At 43.9% G+C, this 22178-nt stretch overlaps 1 protein-coding gene across 2 annotated transcripts in view; it reads right to left on the bottom strand.

The window, feature by feature from the left end:
* Positions 1-11733: 11733 nt before the first annotated feature.
* The window catches only part of STIM2 (stromal interaction molecule 2), a 100790-nt gene continuing 90345 nt past the window's right edge, over positions 11734-22178 (bottom strand). The window contains exons 8-12 of one of the 2 annotated variants that reach the window (XM_088482961.1): positions 19460-19627; positions 17149-17249; positions 15580-15818; positions 14693-14930; positions 11734-13480 (exon numbers count right to left, since the gene is read on the bottom strand). In XM_088482961.1, coding sequence (XP_088339087.1) covers positions 13000-13480; positions 14693-14930; positions 15580-15818; positions 17149-17249; positions 19460-19627 — 1227 coding nt within the window. In that variant the 3' untranslated portion in view covers positions 11734-12999. The remainder of the gene's footprint in view (positions 13481-14692; positions 14931-15579; positions 15819-17148; positions 17250-19459; positions 19628-22178) is intronic. The other variant, XM_088482962.1, reaches the window with a different exon arrangement.

Below are 22178 nucleotides of genomic sequence, written 5' to 3'. Positions count from 1 at the left end.
CCCCTGGACAACACTACAGCACCCCTTTAGGACTGGGACACTGCACAGGACTTTGGAGTGGACACAGCCCCTATGGAGAACTGACTGCACAACACAGTCCAGCCAGCCCCTATGGACTTTGAAGTAGTGGACACAGCCCCTATTAACAACAGCAGCACAGCACAACACAGCCAGCCCCTATGGACTTTGAAGTAGTGGACAACAGCAGCACTACACTACACTACACTACACAGCCCTAACTCCCACCCTCCCTCTTCACTGTCCACAGCCGAGTGAGAAAATGGCGCCGACGCGGGTACCTTATATAGGATCCAAAACCCGCGAGACTCGGAAGGCGGGATGATGACGTTTTGCCTCGATTTCAGATCCGAGTCAGGCGGGAAAAGTCGAGCCTGACTCGGATTGGACTCAGATCGGGGAGGCTCGGATTTCAGAAATCCGAACCCGCTCACCCCTAGTACACACATATATACATCACTACATCAGCATAAGCTTATCATAATCTTCATCAATAAAAGGTACTTACTACATTAAGCTATTCCAATTGAACCTTTTCATTAAGACCTTTAGGAGACACTGGGGCATATTCAATTAGCCGCAGGATTTACCCCACGCCCAATTGCCGGCCAAAATCCCCGTGGCACGGGGGTAAAGCTATTCAATAATATAGCCTTTTTCCTGCGCCGAAAAATCGGGACTTAGGCACGGAAACACACTGCATAAACTGCAGAATCAATGGGTTCTTTCCCCGCGCGAACCTAATTAGGTGGTTTTTATGTGGATTTTACCTCGCACCTCCATGAGCTACGAGGTAAAGTACGCCTGCGAGGAGTCAGGGACTCGCGCGCAGGGTATCCCCGCTAATTGAATAGGTCCAGCGCGGCAATTTGCCACGTTGTAAATATATAAGTAATTAAAGCAGGCTTATCTGATATCACTCCAAATGAATTATGGTCATCACAGCAATGACATATAAGCGGTTGCAGCAAGTATGTAATAAACCCCAGCACCATGAAATAAGTGTAGTATTTGTTAAAAAATATTTCATAGTAAAAAGGTATTAAAAACCTGTAAATAGTAACAAATGTGTATAAAATATAATTCACCAAGTCCCAAGAGGAACTGATTTAATGAGCCATTCTCAGTTTCACTGTACCGGCTGTGTGTACTTACACGTGCATGGTTTAATCTTTGAGACAAGCATATGTCTCAAAGATTAAGCTATATTTACTAAAGTGTGGATTTTTAGAAGTGGAGCTATTGCCCATAGCAACCAGAGTCTAGCTATTATCTTCTAACAGACGCTAGATAAATAATAAAGTAGAATCTGATTGGTTGCTATGGGCAACATCTCCACTATAAACCTGCAGTTTAGTAAATATACCCCAGAGAGTGGGATCTCCAGTCGTGGTGCAAATTCCTCTGTGGGCGATGGCAGGACGCTCTCTTAGGGGCATATCCAATTACCCGCGGGACTTCTCCCGCAAGTAATTGAGGGGTGAAAGTCCCGCGGCGCGGGGTTAAGCTTTTCAATTAAATAGCTTTTTCCCCGCGTCCAAAAACAGGACTTCCACGCGAGAACTGCAGAATCAGTGTGTTATTCATGCTCGCGCGAGGCCAAATAGGGCAGCCTCACACAGATTTTACCTCGCACCTACATGAGGTGTGAGGTAAAGCCTGACAGCGGGGACTCGCGCGCGGGGTCTCGGGGACACCCACGCGTGGCGTCCCCGCTAATTGAATCCTGACCTGCGTGATAATTAGCCGCGGGGTAAACCCCGTGGCTAATTGGATATGCCCCTTAGTGTTGCTGTGACATGTGTACTCCATCACGTGGGCTTTACACTGACTACAGGGGCCGTTTTTCAGTTTAAACTCCAGCCCACTAGTAAACGGCTGCTGTTTCCTAAATAAAACCCATCACCTCTATAAAAAGGCTACAACTTGCGTCTTTTAGAGAAGTCTATGGGCTATCTCACACACACCGGTTTTGACCGGCTGGCAAAAAAAAACGGCCAAAGCCGGATGTTTTTTTTCCGGCAATCAGTGCCTTTAACATGCAACGGCTTTGAGCCGTTTTTAATGTTGTGGTTTGTCTTATTAATGTAATAGGCATTGCAGCAGCAGCAGCTCTAGTCAAAGATAATACTAGTTTATACACAATAAAACTGGTCTGGCTTCTACTAATGATATCAGCCTCTCAGTATCTGTGTCACAGCTGTCACTCTTGTTGACACTCCGGTACCACAACACTTGGAAAAGATTTAGTTGTGGGCGGGTACAAGCGGGTACGGTGTGTGTGACAGCAAATATAGCACCATGTACTTCACTGACTTGCAGTGATGGCACGGACACAGCACGGCAGCCGTCCTTGTCAGTGGATATTTCTGGCTGTAACACGGTGACCGTGCCATGTTCGTGCCATCTGAAAGGACCCATCTATTTACATAGTTCACTAAAATGAGTACACGGCAAAAAAAACTACCAGTTTTTTTGCCGGCCAGTCAAAACCGGTGTGTGTGATATATCTCTATAACTCTTAAAATTCCTAGGATTGCGTTGGGCCATTTACCAGAGTGAAGTTTTTGGAGTGTATTGACCTTGGCGTGCACATTGGTACTGTCCCAGTCTTCCTCTTGTACTTGAAGGTAGTCCTGTACAGCAAACAGACAATCTGCAGTGAACTTGTTTTCTCTATGCTACGAATGGACAGGTGGCTGATTTTGCTCCAACACCTGCTGGATGGTGCAGAGACATTTGTCCTATACTCTCACTTGGGGGTCTATTCATTATCGCGTGGCCCCCGATAATTAACTATCCAACTCACGGCAAATTGAGACGGTGGATATTTAAGTACAGGAGCAATGCAATATTGCTCTGGTGCGGGAACAGGTGCTACCGAAAAGCAGTAGTAGCAGTGATACTTACTGGTGCCCGTTCAGCCAACTGCGCATGAGCACTGGTATATGTCACACTGTGCGGTAGAGGAATCTGCTCGGATCCCTCTTCATAACCCCGAACCTCCTTCAAAGCAGCGAGGTACCGAGAACTAGCTCCATCTGAAGATGGCGTTGGTTCTTGCAAACGTTGTTTTCAGATTTTGCTGAATATTATCAGGCCCCTAATAATGAATGGGCCTTTTACTTAAAATATGCGGAAACTAGCGTTGGTCACTGCAGCAATGCATACTGTTTTACACTCTGGTTGGGACACCCTGGAGGAGATCCTAGTCATCTGCTGGGGCCTGGAGCTCCTGTGGTGTAGTCCTTCATCACCACCTGCTGTTGAGAGTCACATCTTCTGACTCTAACACCTTACTGACACCCTGGGTGGGAGACTTGTCCGCTCTGATCACCGTGCAGCCACTGTTACCTGCATTACCGGAACTTTAACTACATCCATATCAGACTTTCCAAGGAATAGACAGTTCCTGTGGACCCTGTTACCCCAGGATTTCTTGTTTAAGTTGTCACCAAACACAGAGTATTTTAGCCTAGCTTAAACTGCAGCAGAATCTTTATCTTTTGTTCTCCATTTCACTTCTCCCTGCTAAATCTTTTTCTCAACTACTGTATCCTTCCTTATTCTTTTACAAACCCCACCCTTCACCCACAGTACCTCTCTGTCCCGTCTCTATCCCTACAATTTCCTACAGGATCTCTGCTGATCTGGAATCTTGGTCCATTTTGATAAAAGAAAAAAAAGTGTGCGCTGTGCCAGTGACCCATGTAACTGTACTGCTGCAGCTGTGTATTTGCCTGAACAGTGCTATCCGGTTTTCTTACTGTTGTTCGGTTGCATTTGAATCATCTACCTACATATTACTGTAGCAATTCTCTATAATTAATTGCACAGTCAGTTCTTTTATTACAAAAATAAAAAAGGAATAAATGTACACATAGGTTGCTGAGGCCATCTAGTGGCAGCTCTCTGTCATAAGTCAGTTTTCCATATTATTCCATACTTTTTCTATTGTACAAGTCCATTCGGTTTATCATCATCAATAGTAAGGCCTTCTCTCTCTGTTTTATTTAATTGTTGTCCATATGTTGTCTGTACACCCTAACATCTCTTCAAGTACTTTATTATTGGAGTCATTCTCTTTGATCTGTCATGGTTTGTTCTGTGGGCTTGGATTGATTTAGTGGATTCACTCTAGTGCCATCTTCTCTGTTAGTGTCCTGCTACTGTCACTTTTATAGTTATTGTGCTAAACCTTTATAGACAATTTTAATTTATCACCAATTTATATAATTCCTTGTTTAGTGGCGAGGAATATATTTAGGGTTTATTTACAGTACATGTACTCCATTTTAACTTAATGTGAATTTTTCTTAATTTGTAGATTTCATGTGTGAGCGCAGCTGATCTGCTTTATCTAACCACTAGTAACAGGTTCTACAACTCGGTCCTCAGGACCCCACACAGTGCATGTCTTCCAGGTCTCTCAGAATCACAAATGAAATAATTAACTCCACCTGTGCATCTTACAAAATGTGTCAGTGAGTCATGAATACACCTGTGCATCTGTTAGGTGACCTGGAAAATGTGAACCGTGTGGGGTCCTGAGGACAGAGTTTGAGAACCACTGCTCTAGGTTATGGGCAAAATCTACCTCAAGCCTTCATCCCCTGCCAAGACTGACAAAAATAGACCCATAGACCCACTAGAAACAAGTCTCTGCCTCCTCACAAGACCCTCCTCTGCCTGATCGTACGGGATAGATTATTGTTGCCTACCACCTCAATGTCAGAAACAATTTTGATTACGATCATCATGCCCCATATTGCAGAAAATTAGTATCTTAAAAGCAAACTTAGCATATCCTTGGCTAAGGTGGAATCTAACTCTTCATTTAGATCTATTCTGGAGCCATAGGCGTGCGCAAATACTGGCACAGGGGATGCCACTTAGCACCTCCCCCTCACCGATGCATGGACTACCCTATCTACTCCTCCCTCGGGGACATATATTACTCACCTGGGCGGCCAGTTGAGTAGTGTATGTCCCAAAAGGAGGGGGGGGGGGTAGTCCATGACTTGGCAGAGGGGAGAGGGTCAAAGTGGCATCCCCAGTGCCAGCTTCTGCGCACGCCTATGTCTCGAGCAAAGACAGCGACTTCAGACCAGATCTTTTCAATCTGTACCATAGAAACTCGATGATTTAGAATACTGGAATAGAAGAAATAATCTGCAATTCATCAGGCCCCCAGAATCTATTAGGAGCTAGAGCACTCTATCTCAATGTGACCTGGACTGGGGCCCTTGGCATCTCTTCTAATGGTGGTCCTTTACAGATTGGGATTCAGAGAAAAGGAAAAGATACTGGTAGTCTACCCAAAAAAAAAAATAAACATTCTGGTGGATGATAAACTGCTAATTGTTCAAGCCGCTGCCGTGCAAGAGAGAAAATTTTCCCATCTGCAAACATTTATCAGAGAACAATCAACTCTCTCCTATAAACGGTCAAGAGTGGAAGTCTAGGGACACAGTGTTTGGTCTATTAATCCAGACAAGGCTAATGGCTCCATACATCTGCACTGTACTAGGCCAAGTCACAGATCCCCAGACACCGGGGTTAGGGCATCAGGGAAACACAACATGTTGGATTTCCCCGATTTGCTCATCCTGGAGATGAATATTGTCGGAATCAGAAAATCAAGTATTATTAATATGAAGAATTTCAGATTCCCCAATGATCGTCAATGGCACACGGTCGGACATGCCGACCGGCGATTCCGCTCCTATTGGTGAAACGGCCGAATGATGTATTGGGCTCTTAAAGCCCATTTTCCTCTGAGCGCGTCCCTCACTTCATTCACCCAATCGTCCAGAGGATCATTATTCCTCTTTTTCCCCTGGAAATGTACTTGCTACTTAATAGGGGACCTCAATTCACTTTTACTCTGTGAATGATTCCCTTCCCCCCTTTACTTTAATACTCACCATAATTTCTCATGCATAAAGTATTGATATTGTTAAATTATTTATTGCTTGAGTTCCTCTCTCACATAGTTGAACCAACAAGCTTGTTGCTATTCCATAGCATTTTTCTTTAGCTTATGTACAATCTGGTATCTCCTTATCTGAGTTGTCTCTACAGTGTTCCCTGCAGCGGTACTGCCTTTATAGCACCTCCTATCCCTCATCCATGGATCTTTCTGATCACGTGGACAAAGAGATCTTTTTCTAGATGAGATTTTTTTTTGCAATACCATGCTCCCAGAGAGAGTAGGGTGAGTGCTCCTTCACTGCCACATAACACTAGCTCCACATACCTACATATGACTGACTAAAATTAAGCACAAGAGAGTCATCTCATTGCTAAAGAAACACAGAGCTGATACTGTATTTCCGCTGGATACTCACTGTCAAGTCTGGAGAGGAATTCTAGCCATACACGCTACAATTATCGGGGCGATCCGCCTGATGTCGGCAGATCGCCCCGATAATTGTAGAGTGTGGGTGGGCGACCGAGGGTTAAATATTGCTCGGTCAGGCATGCCGGATTGTCCAGCATGTACCGTCCCATGCGATATTTCCCGCTAAACTGTCGGACGCAGCAGCGGCCGACAGACATTTGCTGTGTTCCTTCCTATGGAAGGAACAGGGAAATGTCTCCTCCCCCGGGGGAGGAGCACGGATGTCTGCCGAATACAATGTGAGAGAAATTAGAAACAGCTGGATTGGCAAATGTATCTAGGATACTCACTAAGATTCAGATGTATGTTTTATCTTACTACACATACAGATTTAAGGGAGCGAGTGTGTGTTCAAATATTTAAGCACCCAATAGCCCATCCTCAGACTTTGTTTGGGAACTCAGGGCCTGATGCAGAGCCGGACGCTCTGACCAGAGCGCTCGCTCTGAATCAGGGCCCTCCTTCCTCAACTTGGAGCGGCCTCTTGGACGCTCGCATAGCTGTGGGTTACCACCCACAGCTTATGCGAGCGTCCATGTTGATGGTCGCGATGGTCAAGACCATCACGACCATCGGGCTTGCGACGAGACCCTGCGGTAGGGTCTCGCTGCCGCAAGCCTTGGAGTGCTTTTGGCTCTATCAGAGCCAAAATCACTCCCACTGACATCACTAGTGATGTCAGTGGGGCCGGACCCAGACGGTAGGCGTTCCCATAGGAACGCCTCCGTCTGGCAGCCACGCCCACCAAAGGGGGCGTGCTGTCACTCACCATCGACAGCACGCCCCCTTTGGTGCGAGACCCCAAGCGACGGCTACCCTCCGTCCTACGCATTTGGGTACCATCGACCCGCTCGCGAGCGGGTCTGAATGAGACCCTCAGTTTCCAGCCAGGTTGGTAGTATGTGGAAACTTCTTGAACACAAATAGGCAAGTCCCATCGGATACACTGGCTTCATTATTTACTACAAGCTGGGATACGCAATGTTGAAGACTGGACCCTGAAGTACACCTGCAGCCTTTGTTTACATTATCTTCACCTATACCCCCATTCCATTGATCCTGAAACACACCCCACTGTTAACATGCGTGCAAACAGTGGCGTCACTACCGTGGTTGCAAAGGGTACGGCTGCTATGGGGCCCGAGCTGCCTCTTGGGCCCGCCACTCCCCCTGGACCCAGTCACGCACACAAGGTGGTCCGATCCAGTCTGGGCTGTCGAGGCAGGCTCGGGTGTCCGCAACGTTGATTTGATGCCAGCTCACAGCCGATTACAGCTGGCGCACTGGCAGACAGTCATGGAGAGACAACACTGCCAGTCGCGAGGCAAACAGAGCTTGCGGAGAGGCAGCCAATCAGCAGTGGCGGCTTCTGATTGGCTGCCAGTCCAAAGACTGCGACTGACTCACAACCAGCATCAGCTTCAAATTGTGCCAGCGCTGCCTGTCCATGTCTGCCAATGCTGGCTGCCGATGTAGCACAGGGGGAGGCAAGAGGCAGCTGGAGGGACATAATGTGTAAGGAGCAATACTGTGTGTGGAATGATGTGTTATATGAGGCACTACTACTATGTGGCATAATCTGTAAAGGGCATTACTGTGTGAAATAATGTGTAAGGGATACTTCTGTGTGTAATAATATGTATGGGCTGTGTGGCATAACATGAATGGGCTCTGTGTAGGGGCAAGTTTTTTTTTACATCTGGGGGGCCCTTTTAAGAACTTGCTATGTGGCCCACAAAGTTCTAGTTATGCCCAGGGGTGCAGGTACTATTTACCCATGCTTGTTTTTGGGGGTCTGACAGGGGCCCGAAGACCACCCCCCTCCCTCTTACCTGTCAGCAGCTCAGAACACGCTGCTGTGTGCTGGACTGCAATAGGAGACTGCTTGCAGCGCATCAGTCTCCTCTGCCAGGATTTGCACTGAGCTAAGGGGCTCACAGCACCCTTACCCCTAGCGCTGTGGCAAAAATAGGATTTTGGTACTTACCGGTAAAAATCCCTTTCTCAGATTCCACAGAAGACACTGGGGTATAGATGGATGGATGAGTGGAGCTGGCACTTTAAATATATAAGCCAGGGAACCCTTTCACCGTGTCCCCCGGCCAAAGCATTACTCCTGACCGCTAGTCAGCCCAGGCTGGGGATCCCTGGTGAGCCCCCACCCCCCCCAATTAAAGCATCCCCCTGTCCAGGGCGCCCCAGGCCTAGGCTGATAGCCCGGGGCTAGTGTGGGAGAAAACCAGAGACCCCAGAGAAAACTCACGCAAGCACAGGGAGCACATACAAACTCCACACATCACACCATCCATGCTGCCCAACTTGAACTTTACCTATTAATACATAGGCAAGCTCTGACCTACACCACATTAATAGCACTCAGTTTTTTGCCCAAACCGAATAAGGACTCCGAACTTGTTGCCTATTACTCTCGTTGTTACAGATTTTAAACATCTGGCAAAGGCTTCAGTCGGTCATGCCTGATCTATTGACTACATATCAGCTTGAGTATGTGAAGAGTCGCTACCCTGTTAAAAGCATCTGGACCTGCATTAACATGTTTCTCTGTCTAGAAGATACTAAAGGTGCTCTGGAAATATATGCATCTATACCAGGTGTTAGCTTGTAAAGCCTTTGGCCCAGCCTTGGTTAGGCTCATTTGCTTTTTCTATAATTTAGTTCATTTCTATTGAATGGACTATGGGGAGATGTAGTCTGAATGCAGAGTTATACCCCTTTTCCACCAAAATTCCGGGACTGACCCGCAGTTGGAACAGGGTTCCTATCCGGATCAGTCCCGAAATTTTGCCGGTGCCGACTCACACCGCAGTCGGGTCTGCATAGACCCGGCTTTTCTGGAGTGAAATTGATCGCTTGGAGATGACGTCATCTCCAAGCGCCACTGAAGCCGGATCAAGCGGCCGGCTAGCAGCGCACTCCAGGTCATCGTGACCAGGAGTGCGCTGTTCTCACAGCAGGGTTTCATGGGCTACGCCCGTGTTAAACCCTGCTAGTTACCTGGGTTGGATTGCCGGGTCACTCGACCCGTCGATCCAACCCTCTCCTTTTACACCACGGAGCTGCCCGGGTTAACCCTTCAATAACCCGGGTTTTAGCTCCGGTATAAAAGGGGTATTATTCTCATCTTCATTTCACCCTAGCTTTAGATATCCCCAGCGCCACCTGATTCACTGTTCACATACTCTTTAAGGTTTCTTTTTAATGGAACCCCTGCAAGATAAAAGTTTGCTTTTTTGGATGACGTCCTTGTGTACCTTGTTTCAACGGCCCAGGTCCCTCCCTAACTAACTGTCCACACTTAGTGACTTGGGAACCATACTGGAACATTAACCAAGAGGAATGGCTACATACACCCTTCTTGGCATATGTCCACCTCTTTAAACTTACTAAGTGGTGGCTTTTGCAATCAGCCACTTCTAGGCACGCTTAAGGCTGAGATTTAAAACCGTTATTATAATCAAACTAACAAGAGGACACACTAAGGATTGTTTCAATATAGCTATCAAAGAATATAAAAGTTTTGAAAGTATTGGTGCCTCAAGAAAAAGATAAAATTTTTAAGGATATCCGTGATAAACCACAATTTATCTATAGAAAGGATAAACCAGTGAAAAGATCAATAGATGACCTGTACCGAAATAATAGTATTAAAACTGAATTAAAAAAAAAAAAAAATACACAAGACCCCTCCAAAAAAATAAACTTTGCAAGAATGTATTTGAAAGCAGCACATATCTTTAGTGTGCAATGGCTGGGATTGTGGATGACGCAAAGACTAGCTGGAGCCTCTGCATCTTAACATGTGGTTCTGCCAGAGAATGTAGACATTTAGGAGAGGTGTAAGGATGTAACGGAGTGTGTGAGAAGGCTTGGTACAGTTTATGAGCTTGCATGTGATAACGGGATTGTCCAAGTAAAGGAAAAAATTGTTAAAGAAATAGCTGAACAGAGTCTGCGAAAACCATATTAAAGCAATGGGCATCGCAATGCACAGAAGAGCCAGTCCATTTGGGGAGGCCACAAGAGGTTGCAAGAGTTGTTTTTAGACACAAGGAGATGTGGAAAATTAATTTGCATATTAGAATCCCCGATTATGATGTCAGAGGATAAGACATGAGGAAGCCAAGCAGAGAAATGTACATTTTTGGGATGGTGTTGGGGAACCACAGGTCACAGCAGCAGCACAGGCCAGTGTTATTCAACTCCAGTCATCAGGGACTCCTCTAACAGTGCGTGTGTTACAGTTCTCCTCAGTATCAGAATTGAAGTAATTAACTCCACCTGTAGATCTTTTAAAATGCTTCAGCCAATAATGAATACACCTGTGCAACAACTAGATGATCTGTAAAACATGTTCCTTTAAGGGTTCCTGAGGACTGGAGTTGGGATAGACTGGCATAGAGAATGGACTAAAAATACAGATAGCATGTACTGCAAATCATGGGAATGAGAGTTATGGAACATTTGGTAGAACTGTGAACATGCAGAGTGGACAAAGGAGTTGAACCTCAATACCTTCTCTGCTTTCGACCTGGAGGTGTGGGAGGAGAGCACAGTTTCAAGGGACAGAGCTGCAGGTAACCCAGCATTTATTTGTAGAAGTCATGTTCCTGGTGTTGCCAGAAGGTAGAAGCTGTTTGGGAGGGTTAGGCTACAGGAGAGGAGAGCTAGGGATATACACTACGAGGAGATTAGGGATGGGCACTAGGGGAAGGGCTTGTAGTCAGAAGTTATCGATACTTATCGTCGGAAGGACTGCAGGATCTGCTGGAAGTCATCCTGATGTCACCGCCGGTCCCGCTGTACCAGGTAAGTCACCACTAGACCACCAAGGATGTTATGTCATTAATCGTGTCTACATTTCATCTGTGTTGACATGCTGCATATCGACATAGCAACTATGCCAACATTACCATGTCGAGAAAATATACCACACGCTTACTTTGAACTTGCTTTTGTATTATTTTGCCTGGATCTCATTATCAATATGCTGCATAAACACAGCGGGTAATAGAATCAATCAGCAGCTGTGCCTTTGACATCTCCTGCTAAAAATCAGGTAGCAATGATTTTCCATAGTATTTAAGTGAAATAAAATAGAGGATCGCATGAATGGAGTTTAATGAATTGTTGTGCTATAAAACGATAGGACCACACACACACATACATACATACATACATACATGCACATATAAACAACACAATATATGGTGAGCACTGCCTTAATGTATTGCATGAGCCATTTGCCAACCACCTGTCATCAGGCGTGTCTTGCAACCAAATCACTTTCCAGAAACCGAATAAATTAGTTTATTGGAAAATTTTACATTATGAAATGTAACAGATCTAGTGATTAAGATTTGAACAGGCAAAACAAGAGAACATGTAGAGGTATTGGCAAAAGGGGTAGACATACGTGTCCGTAGTAGCAAAAGTATTAGTTTAAAAGTGGCATTGTACAACATGTACAAATCTCTTCTAGTAGAGAAAGAAAATGTGAGTTGGAGCAATAAGGGCACCCGCTGCAGGTATCAGTCATTTGGGTAGTGTGAACGGTGTATGGCATACAGTACATGATTATTAATACCCATGGTGTCAGTCTGGAACTATGAACAAAATACAAACCATAAACATTGTTTGTTTAGCACATCTGCATGCTAATGTAATTAGTGGGGCAGCCCATAATACAGTTAATGCCTCCAACTTTAACACAGTAGACTTTTAGCAAATGCACTAACCCTTTGCCTGTAAACAATCTCCTACTTTGTTAATAGCACTTAAAGCACCAATCTAAGCGCATTAACTCCTGTTACGTTCTACCTTTATCACTTGCATAAAGTATCAAGAGCGTGTCCTCTTGTTATATAATATCTACATATATGATACAGCTTACAGCTCTGTGAGATCACAGTTAAAAAAAAAAAAAAAAAGCCCTGGAGAATGAAAATAATATCTTTACAGCAGGACTTTCCATGTGGAACCGTAAGAATTAAGGTAATCTAAACAAACCTCCCATACAAAAATGTATGAGCTCCGACGGAAGTCACCTTGATTAGAAACGCTAGGTTCTACTTACAAACCCAGTTGATTTAAAAGTGAAAACAGACCCTCTTATCTGTCATTTTACAAATCAAAACTACTTCGCTTGCAAATATCCGTTTCCAGGCTGGAAAACTGTAGTGCAATTTCGTTATTTAGCCCATTATGTAAAATGTCATAGCTCAGTGGAAAGATAAGAAGATGCTCCAGTAAACAAGAGATTGTGTAAGCCCAAATGGGCTTAGTAGTCTGTTAAAGCTCGGAAGTCCAAAGTAGCTTCTTAAAAATTGTAACTAAAAACTTAAAAGCAGAAATAAATAGATAAAAAGTGACTGTAAACAGATCCACTTTCTAATGAAATTCAGTGATTTGTTGGCGTGACCTTCAGCGACAATAAAATAGTAGGCAAACTTTGGAGCATTTCACCAGAACATCCAGTCTCGGAAACTCCACACGGAGTTGCAGCCTTACAGCGTTAGAAAAACGCTTCCTCCACTGTCTGTAACTTTCCTTTAAGTGACTTATTTTGAGATCTTTTTTAAAAGAACTTTTATTTTGGATTGCTTCTTTTTCTCCCCGTTCTGAGAAAGGTCGTGTGGAGAGGTCTTTAGCACAGGGATGCCGTGGACCTCTTGAACTGGCTTGCCGTCGTTGGGAGAAGAAGAAAACGCTGGATGGGGTGGTTTTGAGACGGGTAAGACACTGGAAAGTTGATGTAAGCTGCAGGATTTCTCCAGAATGCCATTGTATACTTTACTCGCTGGGCTAAACACCATGCTCTGGCTTTCTGTCAAACCCGTGGTGTCAGGTGAAGATGCTTTAGAAACATCTGTTGATAAAGGAGAGTCTGTGGATAAAGACTCCTCGCATGAGGTTTCCTCTCGCGAGATCTTCCGGATGTGGGCGCTGACCTGCTGCACCTCCAGGCTGGAAGGAGGGGACTGCCTTCTTCCAATTGACGAGTTCAGGGAATCACACTCGGAGACCGTGTCTTGAACTTCCCTGAGAAAACAAAATATTTCAGATATATTTGTGAATGTTAACGTATTCCAAATGTATTATTTTGATTGGATATATAAATACAATACATGTAAAATGGGTAGGTCTCCGAAAACCGCATTCTCTATTAAGTCAACATGTCGAGCTGCAGTACCAATTACATTATTTCTATGCCTGCAAATAGGCCAGCACATGATAATCAGACAGTTCATCCCTTATGTCTCTGGTCTTTACACCTCAGAGCATGATATTGCTGCACTCTTCTGATGGGTTCCCTCAGAGGTATAACGGCAGCTAGGCTATTATAACGCTGCAAGACTCCATCAGAAGAGCATTGTGGTAGAACATAAGTTTGCCTATATTATACAGTAACAAACTTCTGAATATTTTAGCAAACAGATGCTCTAAAACCGGATGTCGCTGTGTAAAAGAGGAAATGCTGGCTATTACTTGATTCTACATCTAAAGCCTTCCTGGTAGCATCTCCTGGGACCACAATGTTCACAGGACTTAACTATGATTATCTACTTAAGGCAAAAACAAAACCACAAAGTTATAGTACTAATGCATTTTGGGCATTACAGAGAAAAAAAATCCTATAAAACTTATAACTGCCAAATTCTTACAGACTTGTCACAAACACGCCAGCCCAATTCACCGATATCCCACCGACTGTCAGTCTATGAGGTCGATTCAATCAAGCTCACCGCTCGAGTCCGTCCTAAGCATGCCAATCTAGCCTCTTCATAATGCTACAGGTGTGATGTATTTGGACTATAACAAAATAGCCTCTGTGCCAATTTTTACCCATTTTATCCCCCATTATCTGGAAAAAAGGTCCCGATTATACATATCACTCTTACAGTACTAGCAGTAACAGCTATTGCCCTAGTTTTCCAATAACTTAGCCCTACACTAAATTTTTGTGAATGTACCAAATCTTTGTGTATCTTTTATACTTGTTGACTCTGTGAATCACATGTGCAACTATTTATGCTATAATGCAGAAGCAGCCAAAATTGGTACTCAGGGATCCTAACAGTCCATCTTTTCCAGATCACAGTTTGTAACGAATACACCTGTGTGCCAGCTAGAAGATCTGGAAAACATGATGAACTGTCCAGGGGTCCCTGTGGACCCGGTTTATCCACCAGAAATGTTTTCATATATGCATGTGTATTTATCAATGTATACTTAAATCTGTATACAATATACCTTTTAAGCATATTAGCGTGACAAAATTTCTCATACCACTGCTTTTCTGCAATGAAATATATTGCATCCTCTTCCTCCTCGGTGCGATATAGAGCAGGGCAGCTGGACACAGAGAGGATGTCTGGATCAGGTGACTGAAGGACGTGTTGAGACTGGGGGGACGGTGGAATAACACTGCGTCGAGGACGACACATGCTGCTGCTCCTTGCCAATGTTCCATGAGATTTTATGATGGAACCTTTAGAGACAGGAGAGGAATTCTGAGCATACCATAGCAAAAACATGTAGTACACACTAGGTAATACAGCGAGTATATGTAGGAGGGCAAAAAAAAAAAAAAGTTCAATTGGACCATTAAAAACTTTTATTACTCCTAACTCTTACATACTTGATAATATTTCTGGACGGCAATTTGTACATGTTCTCTGGCAGTGTGTGCTGACACTAGGTGGCTCTGTTTATAAAGTTAAATCATACAACATGTAGGATATTATAGGTAAATTCCAAAGCAATCTTTATACTATCCCATAGCGTTGTTGTCCTAGGACAGAAAGGGCTCCTTTTGTACAAATGTCGGATAAATAAAGCCATTATGTTTTGTATTATGTGAAGGGCAGTTATGTTTTTTTTTAGTTTGCTACTTTAATGAATCTAAGGAGCACTGTACTCTCTGTACTTTCCCAGCAGGAAGCAGCCCATCGCTGCTGTGTGACACCGCCCTTATGGGAACGGAGAAGAGTGATTAAACGTTCTAGCTGCAGTAACAAACTAGCAGAGTACTATACCTGTAGCTGCCTCTAACACACATAACAGATGTTTGGTTATTTAAATAGGGAGAATGGCAATTATTGATCAATAGGGATTAAAGCTGAAAGGAGACTACATACCATGGAACTGGGAAATGATTGGAGGCGTATCCTCATCCAAGTCATCCACTCCCCCGGCAATTGGGTAAGGAGGGATAGAAACTCTGGGCATAACCACCCAGCTGTGGTCAGAGTACAGACTGGATGTCAGGTTTGGTAGACCAGAATTGTGGACTATCTGAAAACCGCACATCTTCTCAATCTGTTGCCACCGGTAGAGCCGCTCCCGCAAACATGTGGTTAACTCAGAAAGTGCTTTCCTGATGGATAAAGTTCATTTTGCGTTAGAAAGAAAAACATTAACATTGGTCACTGATAACTATTACAAAGCAAATCACATGTTGGACAACAAAACTGACTATTCTGCTCCTACCACCGTCATTCCATAGGATACTTGATCTTACAGATGAGAACTGGCAGGGGGGTGGCTGAACTTTCATTCAGTGCTGCATATAAACCTCAACATAACCGAAGCTTCAGGAGATAAAATGATTGCCATGATTACACTGCATGCAGTAACAGACAGCAGCTAGCATACCTATAAAATAGTAAAATACCTAAAAAACTTAAAACAATTGCATGAATATGGATTGCTGGGGTGTGTATAAATATAAAGCAGACACATACAAACTAACTATGATCTAGATTCAATGCCAATATATTGTATCGTATCAAGTGCTTTTCACCTGACAATTATACAATTGGTGATCAATCTGAGCCAATGTAGGGTGTTTAGTCAACTGACTAAGTTTTGTGTCCCGATGAAAAAAAAAAGGAAGGTAAGCTCAAAGATCATGTGTAAATGGGATACCTGTACATAGGTGCCGTGTCAATCCCCTGGGTATTATGGACTGGATTGTCCCAAGTTTATCCACACTATTATGGGTGGCAGTGCCTTGACACGGCACCTATGCACGGGTATCCCATTTACACATGACTTTTGAGCTCACCTTCCTTTTTTTCATCGGGACACAACACTCAGTCAGTTGACTAAACACCCTACACTGGCTCAGATTGATCACCAATTGTATAATTGTCAGGTGAAAAGTACTTGATACGATACAATATATTGGCATTGAATCTAGATCATAGTTAGTTTGTATGTGTCTGCTTTATATTTATACACCCTCCAGAAATCCATATTCATGCAAATGTTGTGAGGTATTTAGGTATTTTACTATTTTATATCATTTTTTTGTGATCTCTTCCATTTTATACTGTGAATACTACTTATTCAGCTATTTTTACTATTGAGTATTTATTTATATCTGCATATTAAAATATTTTTCATTAATTAAATGCTACAAGCGCTGCCTATTGCTTTGTGACATTCTTCAAACACAGCCTGTAACATGAGAGATAAAGTACCCAGCTAACTGCCTTCACTTTCTCTTTGTCCAAGGCTTAGTACATCTCCCTCATTGTCTTGTAATAGCCTGCTATCATAAACATGGTGATCAGTCATTGGCCATTTAATTGTGCCTGCTCTCCCCTGGTGCTGGTAGCCGGGTGACCGCGGGAGGAAACGCAGCAGAAATTGTTACACATTTCATGATTAAGTGTTTAAATGTCACAGCGACAATTACTTACTTTGCTTCAAGAATTTTATGGTCCACCTCGTCCAGAGATGAGCTGTGCGCAACGTGCAGTGTCCCGAATACTGTGCTTCTCTTCTTCTTTATTTTTTCTGCCTAAAACACAAATAAATGGCAAAATAGGACGACCATCGGTGTGTCTGCTCTTCATGTGATCAGGCTGATCAGTAGCATTACATAATCTCACTGTACAGTCAGCACAGAACTGGGAGGACTGAATAAATATGTATCCCAAAGGATTGCCGTATAGTACAATAATAGGGGGACAGAGAATTTGTTGCATGAACCTCACTATGCAGAGAACAGAACGTTTTACATCTAAAACATTAACTAAACAATTGTTAACTGAGAAAGTCCAGGCAACATCCCAAAGTGATTTACGCAGGGTACACATTATGCGATCCCTTGCACGATATATCGTTCTGATGCGGATCGGAGCGATATATCGTGTGGATCGCATAGTCTGTACACCCGATCGCACATGCACTCAGGTCGCTCGTTGCATCTTTCAATCTGCTGTGCTGCATAGTAGATGGGACGATGAGATGAACGATGCCAAGCTGCTAAATCACTGCATCGTGCAGGCGCTGGGCATACACATCGTGCAGGCGCTGGGCATACACATCGTGAAGTGTGTACCCAGCTTTAGATATATAAACTTCTAGAAATATAATTAAGAAAACAATATTACATATATTTATTTTTTTTATTACCACAACAAATGCTGGACAGTGCCCCCAACTCAGAGAAGATCAGCAATTTGCTCGGAAACACCAGAAAACACATAAGAGGTCACTCAGGCACGTTGGTTAGATATAGATTTGATTGTCTGAACAGCAGCTTTCGTCCGTTTTCCAGTGTTTGGGAAATGGCTGATTGAATTACCGGATTAACATGCCAACCAACCAGCTAGTTGGATAGTTGGGGGAAAAGTTGGTCTGGTATATGCCAGCTTTAAGCTACAATTGCAGGTCTTGCAAATTCATACGCTTGCCCCACCATTGCAAAAGTGGATCGGTGTTAACCCATACAGGTGCTCCTTAACTTTGCTAGAGCTTTAGGCCCTTAGAGGTATCACCTGTCCTATTAGTAGTAGTCTGTTTTTCCTGCCCACAGGAGCAGCAGGGCAGCTCAGCCTCCACACAGGTGGGTTAGGGTCCTTGTGAACTTTCTGCAGTAAGTGGGCATGACTTACGTACAATTGTAATGCTGACTATCCAGTGCTGCAGAGTTACACAATCTTGAGTATATAGAGAAGGAAAAACAAACAGCTGGTTTAAATATATTTGATTTAGGAGGCTCAGGGAACAAATGGCAAGATGACAATTGATAAACTGCTGCACATATCAGGGAGGCGCAGACAGAAACTCACTATTACAGAAACTACTTTATCTATAATTGCTATGAATGGATAGGGCAATACAGTACATATCAGCACTGGATTCTAAAAATCAACTTTTTCATGGAAGTGAATCTGATCAGTAGTCCGTACATGGGGCCTGTGCTTCCCACGGAGCAGCTGTCAGTGGGATGCGGTCAGGAAACGGACTGTCGAAATGCCGACCGCCGGCCTCCCGTCTGTCAAATCCTGGCAGGGTACTATGCCCGGTATAGCGAACGAAGGTATGCCGGGCGCGGACAGCCGTGGGGGGGGGAGGGGGGTTAGGTTTTAGTGCTCCCGGGTGGACTTAGGGCTAGGCACCCCGCCGGGAGGGTTGGGCTAGGGAAAGGGGGGGGTTGGGGTTAGGCATCCCGGGGGGAGGTTATGGTTAGGCATCCCCCTGGGAAACTTAGGTTTAGGCTGCGGGGACGGGGGGTTAGGTTTAGGCACTTAGCGGGGGGTTAGAATTAGGCACTGGGGGGGAGGTTAGGCACCCCTAAGGGAGGGTTAGCATTACTTACCTAAATCCACTGTCGGGATCTTCACCCCTGCCGGACATCTAGCGTCGTACATACTGATTCCCTGTCAGATATTGCTAACATATACATGTGCGTGTCTGGACACACAGGCATGTTCTGGTCACGCTCCAACCACATTTCCCCATCTTCCCAGCTAATATTGGATAGATCTTTTTAAATGGCAGCCTCGGCGGGTTCACGTACACCGTTTGGTAGTAAATAATGTTTAATACGGGCCAACAGATGTCACACAAAAAACATTTTAGTGGAAACAATATAGAAAGTGTCTGTAATAAATAAAACAAGGTGACGTGTGATTTTCCATCACAGCCTTCTCTATAATGGTATGAGAGAGTAAACATTTACAAATACAAGTTTGGCAATATAGTACAGAGAATTGCCATCACCTCCTCTTTAGCAATTGCTAGCTGCATTTCGGCATTCTGTTTCTTGATGTTGTAGTACTGTACTTCCACCTCGTGCGTTAGCTGCAGCCACTTCTGCAGAGCCTCAGGGACAGACCAGTTACTTCTCAGCTCAAATTCCTTCTCAGCTTTCTTCAAAGCCATGCGAACCTACAAACACCAAATATTCATTACTTTGATATATGCACAAACAGACAGAGTATATTTAGCTGTAATTAGAAACCTGTTCTTCCTAACAATACTAATTTATAGATTGCTCTTAATTGAATTGACCCCACAGATTCTGGTTTTGAAGGATATTAATTTATTTCATTGTGATTAGAGTCGTTTTCATGGCAAATTTGCACAGCGAATTGCATATGTAGGTCCTTTCTAAATGTGCAATCCATTTTCCAAATTCTAATGTTTTATCCCACTAAGGGCCGTATTCAATTTGAGGCGTTAAGTCCGGATTCTCGGTAATTTACCGCTGATGGCGTCATAATCGCCTGTTTTAGTTTTCAATTTGAAAGACTTTCTGCCTAGGCGTTAAGTCAATGCAATGTAATAGGCGTTAAAGTATCGCCTATGAATGGCAGGCGTTAAAAAGTGCAGAATTGGGGTTTTGGGGTGCAACATTTCGGGAACCCCCGTGCAGCCTTCAGACAGTCCCCCAAAGGTAATCTGTCAAAAAAAAAAAAAAAAATTAAGGGCAGCCCAAAAATTTACTTTGAAAAAGGGGACGAAGAAAAAAAAAGGAGGGGTACAAACTTAAATAGCGAACTTTACTCTGGGGGGGTCCCCAAGTATGCCCCAAGTGTTTTTTTTGATTGCAGGTGTTTGCAGCAGGTGGGTTTTTCACATTTTTTTAAGTCACTTTAGCAACTTTAAAATATGCTGAACCCCATTTTTAAGTACCCCAAATTTGATGTCCATAGTTGTTTTGCCCCAAAATGCTCTTCTGCATCACCTTATTCAAAGTCGCATTTATGCACCTGACGCGGCTATTAGAAACCCCGACTTCCTTCAAAATGGGGGTATCCATAGTGAACCCCCCATGTCTACACATCTTTAGGGGGGTCCCTAGAATATTTCCCGAAAATTCCTGTTTTTTTAACATGTAGGGTTCCACCGTATTTTAGAAACCAACACAAGGCTGCAGGGACTAGTGCTGGTTTTAAATATAGGGGGCAAAAAAGACGTGGGGTACCCCCTATATTTAAGACCAGCACCAGACCCAACCGACTGGGGTGTAATGCCACAGCCTGGAGACCCAATCACCGTGGTTCCAGGTCCAAAGCATTACACCCCAAGTCGGTCAGCGCAAGCCGGTGATCTCGGGGACCCTCCAAAAAAGGGTCCACCCTCTCCCGAGCACCACAGACTTACGCTGAAGCCTGGGGCTCATCCCCATACCCCTGGAGCGGTGGGTATGGGGGTAATAGGGGGGCCAAATAATGTAACACTACTGTACTTTACAGTGGAACTACAAGTACCAGCATGCCTGCCATTTTGCACTTCTGGAACTACAAGTGCCAGCAGACATGCGGTACCTGTATTTTCACTGTAAAATAAATAGTTAAAAAAAGACAAACACCCACACAACGTAACAGTATAACTTTATTACACACACCTACCCATTCACACATACTTACCTATACCAGATGAATCTGTCCCCTTCTCCACGTAGAATATCCCACAAACATGGCCCTGCAAATAAAAAAAAAAAATCATACTCACCTATATCCTGGCGCTAGTCTCCGCAGTAATCCACGTACTTGGCAAAATAAACACACACGACTACACGATCCACGAACTAGCTATGAGTATGTGTGTTGCCACACATACTCATATCTCCCGAATGCCAGCTGACGGCACATCCACAGAGCTGGCAGTCCCGAGAGCCAATCAGCGGCCGCGCTGACTGTAGAGCGGATGCTGATTGGCTCCGGCTACTGACCATTCCCAAGTGGTGTGACTTACTTTAACGCCTGGAAAAAAGGCGAAGCCAGCGTTAAGTCCGGGCCGCGTTAAGTTAACTCGGCTCGGCTCAAATTGAATACGGGCCTATATCAGAGTGTGCTCACAGTTCCTTAACTCGTTATATTATTTATCCTGGTTTTTTCACCAGACGGTTGCAAAGACTTTATTGTGTCTCCTGTAGCAGCATTTGTATGTTCTAAAATGTCTGCACATTAAAGTAGATATTCTGTCCAGGCCTCTGTGTTGTGTAGCTAGCTGGAAGTCTTGTACATAGGATCCAGCTCCATCCGTTACTGCTGAGACTATTTTCGCCCTTTTTAGACTGGTCAAAAAGCGTACATCAATAGAAGTCATTTTATCTGCCGTACACAGGGAAATTAGATCATCTTTTTTTTTTTTTTAGAAGTTAATGTTCGTTTGCTTATCACTTTTCACGTGGCAAATATAAATTTACCCACAGTGGCCATTAAAGCATTTCTTTTTTAATTGATATTGTAAGAAAGTATACCAACAGCAAATGTGCATTTTTTTCTAGCCACCGAGAAGTACTTTGTGTTCCGTACTTCTGCATTAATCTGTGTTTCCAAAACAGCAAAAGGCTGGATTCTACGCAAAAGGCTCTCATGATATAATCTGTACTTGAGATCATCATTGTTTTTTTACATGTTTAAATGAAACACATGAAATGTGTAGGAATAATAAGGTAGCTCCTACAATGCATAACACGTATATAAACGAC

Source organism: Taudactylus pleione, unplaced genomic scaffold (assembly GCF_031769625.1).
Source record: "Taudactylus pleione unplaced genomic scaffold, aTauple2 ptg000302l, whole genome shotgun sequence".
NCBI classification, from domain to species: domain Eukaryota; kingdom Metazoa; phylum Chordata; class Amphibia; order Anura; family Myobatrachidae; genus Taudactylus; species Taudactylus pleione.
Note: the sequence above shows the minus strand (reverse complement) of the source record. Positions and strands in the feature narration are given on the sequence as shown.